Below are 9,055 nucleotides of genomic sequence, written 5' to 3' on the forward strand. Positions count from 1 at the left end.
GTCGCACTACTAGAATCGCTCTGATTGGTCAATCCTCCACCGCGCCCACAAGTGACGGCTCTTCCGGGTGTGTGCTAGTACTTTCAACTTGAATTAAAAGCCTCATTTCTCACTAGTTTACTCCGGATTAACAGTTAAAATGGGCTTGTGAGTACGCTGGCTATGCTCGTGTTCAGTTTTCAACGTCATGCATATTATCTACGTGTCCCTGCAACGTAACTCTTCTTGTGCTGGTGAATTGTTTTGGAGTTGAGGTACAGCAAGCATGGAAAAGAAACTGTGAGGAGGAGAGATGGGCTCTGTGAGGTGGGCTTTCCGTTGTGGATCGTGGACACCAACGAGGTCTGAGTGGCTTTTTGCTTCTCGATGCGTCCAGCCCGAGGAGAAGGCGAGAATTGGGGAGTTTGTGTTCACCAAAGATGCCAAGTCAGCGATGGTGCGTATGTATGAATGAATGACTTATCTAAGTTAGGGATGGGTTGTAGTTGCTATAACATTGTTTTCTGTTGTTGTTGTTGTTGTTGTTTTTTTCATGAATATTATTGATGGGTTTTTTTTACTCCGTGTAAATCTGTTATTACATGAGCTTTCAATTATTAATGTCAAGAGAGTTCGGGAAATTCCACAGTTACCATGGAGATCCGCCATCTTTGTAACCTGGCTAACACCATGCTGCTGTGTGCGCTCGAATTATTTCGAACTGCACAACACTTGTGATTTTAGTCTGGTGTTAGCCAGGCTACCATCTTTGCAGCTGTTGGCATACATTTCCTTGGACTAACATTAGCTAAAAACAGTATAAAAAGTGGAGAAAAAGCAGCAGAACAACTCCATTAGCAGCTGAGTTACTGCTGATAAATACATCTAACACACTGTGGTGCCCAAGTGTTTAATGTGAACAATAACTCTAGTATTTTAACTTTTAGAATCTCCATTAGTTTACAATTGCTGCTAATCCCATAATGCTTAGCGATATGACATCACATTCCCAAACTCTATTGTCTATGTCTATGTCCAGTGGATCTCAAAGATTGGTGTGTGTACAAGTGGTGGTACTTGAACTTCTCTAGTCAGGGTCATCTGCAATCTTAGATTTCATTCAATTTCATTTCATTTTTGCTTTAGTAATGCACTTGGGTTATGTGTTTTTCGGTTTTAGACTAAGTTTGTTTCCAGTTTAAATAGAACATCAACAACACTAAAACATTCATACCAAAACCCAGTGTTTTTTTTTCACTTTCTGGCTTTTACTTTTGTGATTATTTGACAAAAATATACTTTTGAGCAGCATTACTCTTATTTAAGTATATATTTCACCTTCTCCTCCCCCTCTGTCTAACTCCCCTAACGTGGTGTGCTCTGCTGTGTCAGGCTGGCAGGTTACTGCTGAGGAAGTTTGTGTGTGAGAAAATGACTATCCCATGGTCCCACATCCGGCTGGAGCGAACTCCAAGAGGAAAGCCTTATCTCGCAGCACCACTGCAGGTAAGAGTGTCACACTCTTTCATTCAGATACAGACAATGCATGAAACCTTTATGTAAAGATGTACATTTTTAGCACGACTGTAAACTGTTAAAATTCTACAGTGAGTCAAAAGTTTTTTCTGATCACTTTAGTTTTTAGGATCTCTAAGCAGCAGTAAATAAAATTCAGCAAACCAGCTTTGATGTTTAGTTGGTAACACTTTATAGACTGTATAGACCTATAACGCATTTACAAACACGGGCTGATCAGAGATACTTAAATATTACTTATATTAAAAAAGCTTTACAAAGTATGATTGTTCATTATTAACTAAAAATGTGCAAGTGATAGTCAACTCTAAATATATATTATTAACTCTTTGTTTAACATTTTGTCATAAATAGTTCATTATCAGGTGTTTTTATTTATTATTTCATGATTAACTTGCATTTGTAAATGGGTTTGGGTTAGTTTTTGTGGTATACGCCTTTTAACTAGTTTGTAGATGCTTAAACATGACCTAATCTTGAAACCGCTTTACAAATATGCCTATTCTTAACTTAACTCAGCCAAGCTCAGAATGGCAATTTTATCATCATGATTCTTGAACACTTAGTAGGGTTCTATTGCTTTTAAGATGTATAAAAAAAAAAGTACTGCTTCTTCAGAGACTTCACACTGCACTGCGACTAGTTAAATCCTCCAGAGTGAATGTGAAATATTTTTTGGTCAAAGAGTTGCATTAAAGGTTATGTGTTTTCAAATGGACAGATCATCACAGGGTCATGCCATGATTTCATTCAGTTGTATCGCTCACTCTTATTTCATATCTGATTCTTGTGTCCAGGTCGGTCCAGCCCCTGTCACTTGGCGTTTTAACGTGTCTCATCAAGGAGACTACGCGGTGCTGGCAGCAGAGCAGGGGGTGCAGGTCGGGGTGGACATAATGAAGACAGTCATGCCCGGTAAAAAAAAAACTGAGCCAAACTGCAGTATGAATGCTGTCCACTAGGTGTCAGTGTTGGCATGTGTAATGGGTTCAGAAATGGATGTTGGTGCAGATGGCTGTGTGTGTTTTCTGTGTGGGTGATGATCTAAATATATACTCATAGAAAATGTTTTAAAGATCTCACAACACTATCACATTTCCTTATTTTAACCTGGTCATATTTACATTTTCTGGATTTGTGTTCCGTTTCCCCACTTTGCTGGACAATGTTTTAATCTCTTTTTTTTCCCTCTCCGTCTTTTCTTCTCGTGGTGCTCGCAGGTAGCAGCTCCGTGCCTGAATTTTTCCGCATCATGACTCGTCAATTCACCGCGTACGAGTGGAGCGTCATCCAGTCCGCCGGCTCGGAACGCCAGCAGCTCGCCGCTTTCTACCGGCACTGGGTAACCATGGCAACCGCAGTAGCCTGTAGCCACATCGCGCGGCTGATCGGCCCGGGCCACGGATTGTATTCATTTTTTTTTATTCCCGGGGTGGTATGTTGGGAATGTTGCTATGGATACTATGGTGTGGCTTGACCTTAGTTAGGGCGAGGGTTGAGGAATGATCAGGGTCAGGGAACAGCATTGTAACATTGTGAAAAGCTCTAAAAAGTTTTCAAGATTTGGCAGTTGGGTTCCAGCTCGGGGCAGGGGATTGGTTAAGGTCACGACGAGGAAGAGGAATTGCTTCCCTTACCACCCTGCACATAGTAAACCTGTGGCCAAAACCTTCATGTGGTGGTCGGAGAGAGAATCAGTCAGAGAGATGGAAATAGTTGAAAATGTATTTGCTAAACCCATTTTCTTTGGGAGAGTCACTGTAGTTATGGTGATGTTATGAGGGTATGGCGCAAAGACGTCACGCTCTGATCTCATCACTGCACCGTTGACTAATGGCAGAACGCAACGGTTGCCATAGCGATTAGGCTTGTAATGCTGTTATTGTTGTTCATTGGCTGAGTCGTTTTTTTTTAGCCGGTCACACACGACATCACACACACATGTACTGTAATCCTTGTACACGTCTGACTTTTTTGTGTGGTGTCAATTCCCATCTGTGCAAGCTCCAAATAATCACTCCACTAATTTGACAGATTTCCCGTATTTATAGCATGTCCTCATCTATCCCTCGTCTGAATCTCGGTCTAATTATATCTGTGTTTTTGTGCTGTTCCTCAAAGGCCCTTAAGGAGAGTTTTATTAAAGCCATCGGCACAGGGCTTGGATTCAATCTGCAGCGTGTGGAGTTTCACGTTTCGCCCAAAACGCTCACACAGAGTCAGCCAGTGCGCCAATCAACTATGCACCTGGATGAGGAGGAGCAGGACGACTGGGTATTTGAGGTATGTTCCTCTAGATGGGGGGAATCATCCTGTATGTAAGTATTGTATTGGGGATTGTCACCAAAATATTAAAAAATCCAATAAGTAAGGAGTAGTAAGGATGAGCTTAGAGGAGTCATCTACTTTTAACACCTAAGAAAATGTATTTACTTATCCATTATTTAACCAAGAGAGTCCCACTGACATGAGGAATCTAATTTCCAGGGGAGTCCTGGCCCCAGAGGGGAACCTATTGTACATGTTTTAGTGGTAGGGGAAACTGGAGTACCCGAAGGAAACCTACGCAGAATAACATGCAAACTCCACACGGCCCCGTCCAGGTGGAAATCAGCCCAGGACCTTCTTGCTGTGAAGCACGAGTGCTAACTGCTACGCCAACGTGCTGCCCAATGTGGCCGTCTGAGTAGTTTCAGGTCTATTAAAAGACTATACCAGGTCACAAGGGGCTGAATCAAGCGAGTAAAAGTTTACATTTCGAAAAACAAACAGATCCCTCACTTAAAGGGACTAGATGCAAGATGGTCATTTTTATACTCACTACTGCCACCTCAGGTCTTACCCGTAACTACAGGTTCTATATTAACACGACTTAACACCTTTTTGAGTGACAGTTGTGGTGAATAGGTCAGGACTCATTCTACACATTAGGACATTGATGGAACATGTAAATACTTACTTTTAACATTTTTAAACTCCGTACAGTCCCTTTAAAGCAGAGTAAGAAGCAAGTAACTCATGCCCCTAGAGGCCATAAGCGGCACTGCAGGTGTTGTAGCATGTTGCGATTTTTGTACTCATTAATTGTCCGTGAGAGTAAATACTGCACTGATAGAAAAGACAAAGGGAGAGAGGGATATTGTACATCCAATTACACAAAGGAGATAATTATTTTCACTCAAACTTGGCTGTAAATACTGTTTAAGTGGCGCTGGCCCACAGTTAGCTTTGCCCATTAGCCTGTTAGCTTCTTCTTCATGATTCTATTAGTGTGTATCGGTGACTCCGACCCGAAGGCAGGAAAGTTGCAATTGTGGTTTTCTGGACAGAGACACGGGGAGATGAAAGACCCCTCAATTATCCCATTAACACTTGCATTACCCCCAGAGGGACTACGAAAAGGTTTAATTAAGGTAAACAAGTTACAGGGAGTGTTACATGACCGTGCCCAGGTGACAGCATCAGGCCGTTTCTGCCATTTTCCAGATGAATCAAAGTGTTCGATATTTTTGACATGAAGATTCATCAGTCTCGTGTTGAAGTCTTGAACTCTTGAACTGTCATGCCTACTGTCTCTCTTAGCTGACCGGGTTAGAACCACCAGTGGCACAGTAGCTGCTGCCCCTTTGCAATGGGAGGCTTGACTTCTGGATGACACTCAGATTAAGTGTAACTCTTTTGGAAAGTTGCTCCCCGTTCTCCTCATCAACCCCAAAACATGCACAATAGGGAAATCCCTCCAATAGATAATGCAGAGGACATGCTTCTCAACGGAGATTATGTAGTATCTTAACCTTTTAATGAATGTTTCACTTGAGACACTTGCATGAAGGGCTATGTTTCCTGAAAGCCTAAAACAATGCAGTAATCTCCTGAAGGAGCAGGGGAAGTCTCTTGGGAGAGGCTTTGTCCTGTCCTTATTCTCTGGAAAAGAAAAGAAAATATGAGTACAAAAGGGAAAAGTGCCAGTACAAAGGTGACTGAAGAAGTGAGGAAAGTCATGTAAAGGATGAGATAAACAAGTCACCATCTTTTTTTGTTTGTATTTTGCCCGTTTAGGCCACCATATTGTCACCAAAACCTCAAAATGGCATGGAGTCCAATTTTCTTTGCATTCACCATTTAGCATTACTTTCTACTTTCTAAATTCTAAAATAGGAAGTGTGAGTGCCTTACTTCTTGTATTCTAAATAACACAAAACACATTATATTGACTTCCATTTTGGACTAAAAACCTTTGCATTACTGGAACTAAGCAGCTTGATCAAAGTCTCTGGCGTCGGTTTCCATTTGGCAGACTCCTCGGCGGCTGGCTCTTGGAAAAGCATATGCAAAGTGACGCACAGGTGGTCATCTGGAGAGCTCCACAGAGGAGACTGTGATTAGAAGTGTGCATCTCTGTCACAGCACAAGATTCGTCCGTCGCCATCTCCCTGTTCCTCTTTACCGCCATCTCCGCAGCGCTGCAGGCTTTGATCTTCCATATAGAGTCTTCTTTAGGTTTTACACTTCAGGCTTTTCCCTTCACAGCCAGAGCAGTGATGCCTCTCTGGAGTGATGGCAGTCTAGGGTTTATGGTCTGATGTTTCCAAACCTATACTGTACATTGGAAGTACAAATGTTTGCAGAAAGTGAGATAATAATAGGATTAATGTAATTGTGTTGGTAATAGATGGTCTTACTTTGACAGCTGATGTAGTTTTCTGATTTAAAATGATTTCCAAATATGATGGACAAGTTGATCAGTAAAGCAGCATTGTTTCCCGTGCAGTTAACATTACTCAGGCTCGCTCAAACCGGCTAAATCGATTTCTTGAGGTGAGCTGACTGGGGGTCTCTGCTCTCTGAGAGGGTCAGACATGAGCTTTATTGCTTGTTGTTGATGGTTGTACAGCTGATGCCACCCTGCAGTTCACGCTGCAGTGCTTTCTGCTTTTTGAAGTCCGTGTCAGTCTGTATAAAGGTGAAAGGAAAGCTCTGCTGCACAGTTTAGATGCAATAGTTTGTTTACTGAGCTCACTGTATATAACGCTTATGCTTGTGTTGTTACAGGAATGTCTGCTTGATGATGACCATCATGTTGCTGTGGCTCTCGGTGCTGACTCATCAGTAAGGACATATCAAATCATTTTTTCACGTTTTGGCTTTTATACCGCAATCAATGCTCAACGTATTTCTTTGCAAAAATCATTCATTATAGCCTCTTAATTAGGGCTGGGTACCATTAAATGATACCAGTATGGTATCTAAAAAGAAGTTTGGGTACTACCAATATCGAAAGCAGGTACTGAAAAAAAATCGTAGATCTTTAGATCCTAGCTTTGATGTTGTTGGTCCAATTTTTATTTATTTTCCTTTTTTTTGTTTATTACCCCTTCTTTTTTTTTTTTTTTTTTTTTTTTCCCCAATTTTTCTTTTTATTTGCCCAATTTTTTCCCTAATTTTTGCTCTTTTGTTTTTACTATTTTTTTCCCCAATTTCCCCCATATTAACACATTTTTGCCCAATTCATTCCCATTTATTCAAATTTTTTCCCTATTGTTTTCCGCATTTTCTACCACATTTTTTTTAACTCAATTTTTCCTTATTTTTGCCACAATTTCCCCCAGCTTTCCCCCATTTTTATTGTAAATATATTGTAAATTTGCAGATCTTCCATTATTGTTCTGTTTTCTGGTTCTAGATGACAAATGTTTTAATATAGGTATCGGAAAAGTATTGTTAAGGTATCAAAAACCAAGTGTCATTAATACTGAAAAATGTAACGGTGCCCAGCTCTACTCTTAATGCTGTTATTGTGATACTATGCCAGGTCTGAAACAGGACTAAGTATAAGTGAAGAAATTCTAAGCTTGGACTAACCCAAAGAGACACAAACATGAAAAAAAGTCTCCAAGTTTAACAAAATCTCCCGAGTCCCATTTGATTTTGATTTTTACTTTTACTGCTACTTTTTAACAGACAGAAAGCATAATCAAACAAAACTGTCACATAGTCATAATCTAAGAGCAGGTTCACTGATATTCTCATTGTGGTTGAGGTTCTAATGGGGCACACTTGTCTTCCAGCCTTTACCTGCGCCACTGCCCCCGCCTTGCCCCTTCACCCTGCTGTCATTCTCTGACCTGATTGGCCCGGCCTCGCCCCTGACAGACGAGGACCCCTCCTATTGGGAGAGCTTCAGCGCCAAGGCAGACGGCCCTCAGAGACAGAGAGACGTGCACTGACATGACTTAGACACAGCGGCCTGCACACCAGACTAACACACCTTTCACAAGTGCCAGTGTCCAAAAATACCCTGACAAGGAGCCTGCTTCTCATTCAGCTCCACTCCTTCAGCGCACAAAGCCCGAATCACAGCTCCGTCTCAGGGGACTTGAGAAACTTTACACCACATGGCAACTTTTGTTCTTACACAACCGCTACCTGGAGGTTTGACTCTAAATATAACACATCTGCATAAACATTGTATCATATTTATACAAAGGCCTTTTTATCATCTGATATTTTTATCTCTTTTGACTGAATGGTGAATTAAGCAATTGATTGTCCCTGTAGACATGGAAAGAACTAGGCCAAATGAAGTGTCTAACTGAATTTTAATCATTAGATGTTGCCGATGTAATGAGGAAGCGATAAGAGCTCTGGGAGGCAAGACGGCTTCAATAACTTTGAAAACTGTTGACACTTGTCCTTTTGGCAGTTTTTCTTTCTTATTCCAAGCGAGTTTTCCTTAGAACCAGAAAAGTCATGAAACAAGCTGAATCATCTAGGTCACATAAATGAATAAATCTGAGCTCGTCCAAACAGCACAAACAAGATTAATATTCTGAATTCAACCCATCCAATCCAAAATTGGGTATGTTGTTTTTGTTGTGCACGCTGCAGGTTGGGCCGACCTGAGGTCATTTGATCTTTGATCTGGTCACAAATGGCAGAGACAAAGCGCACAGGGCTCAAACAGATGCTCCCCTTTAGATGTTTTTGTTTTTCACGACTCAAACAGAAGCACGATGTATGTGTAGTGTTGAATTACAGGCGTTTATGCTGTAAACCCAGAACAACAGTGTAAGAGGATGACATTAAATCGCTATTTATCATAGTGGGTCAAGCTGTGGTTGTACTATCTCTGTCATAGCCTTGACTGTGGTGCTCAGACTCTCAGCCACTGAATGTTTGCTTGCGTATCAGTATGACGCTCTGAGAGGGTATTTATCCCTTTTCTGTGGAAGCATAGACAGACTTGAATGGTAGGACTAGCGCAATGTCTTGAGTTCATGTCTCCGGGTCCCGTACCGATGGTAAATAAACATCTCCTGTATAAGACATCAAGACTGCGGCCTATTCTTCATCTATCCTCTCAAACACCATTGTTAATTCTCTAGCAAACAGTAATGCAATTGTCTGCTTTCAAGCTTTAACTTCAGGTATAAGTTTAATGATTTTATTTGTGACGTAGTTTTACATTCTGACCGCCATCCCACTTCTGTCAGTCATGAATATATGCAGTGTATTTCTGTCAGGATTTAGAAACAAGACC

The 9,055-nt window shown here is 41.2% G+C and overlaps 1 protein-coding gene across 1 annotated transcript; it reads left to right on the forward strand.

Moving 5' to 3' along the window:
• The first annotated feature begins 58 nt into the window (after positions 1 to 58).
• Positions 59 to 8,577, forward strand: aasdhppt (aminoadipate-semialdehyde dehydrogenase-phosphopantetheinyl transferase). Its single transcript, XM_079574989.1, has 7 exons — positions 59 to 436; positions 1,372 to 1,485; positions 2,313 to 2,430; positions 2,736 to 2,857; positions 3,637 to 3,798; positions 6,568 to 6,624; positions 7,584 to 8,577. The coding sequence occupies exons 1-7, from the start codon at positions 293 to 295 to the stop codon at positions 7,740 to 7,742; spliced, it is 876 nt and encodes a 291-aa protein (XP_079431115.1). The 5' UTR covers positions 59 to 292; the 3' UTR covers positions 7,743 to 8,577.
• Positions 8,578 to 9,055: the final 478 nt, after the last annotated feature.

Source organism: Gobius niger (genome assembly GCF_951799975.1).
Source record: "Gobius niger genome assembly, chromosome: 1".
Taxonomy (NCBI): domain Eukaryota; kingdom Metazoa; phylum Chordata; class Actinopteri; order Gobiiformes; family Gobiidae; genus Gobius; species Gobius niger.

Bases quoted from the DNA above. Each gene is read 5' to 3' on its own strand.
- aasdhppt (XM_079574989.1), top strand. From the start codon at position 293: ATGGGCTCTGTGAGGTGGGCTTTCCGTTGTGGATCGTGGACACCAACG. The intron at 2,858-3,636 runs GTAACCATGGCA...TGTTCCTCAAAG, and splicing joins CCGCTTTCTACCGGCACTGG to GCCCTTAAGGAGAGTTTTAT. The intron at 6,625-7,583 runs GTAAGGACATAT...CTTGTCTTCCAG, and splicing joins CTCTCGGTGCTGACTCATCA to CCTTTACCTGCGCCACTGCC.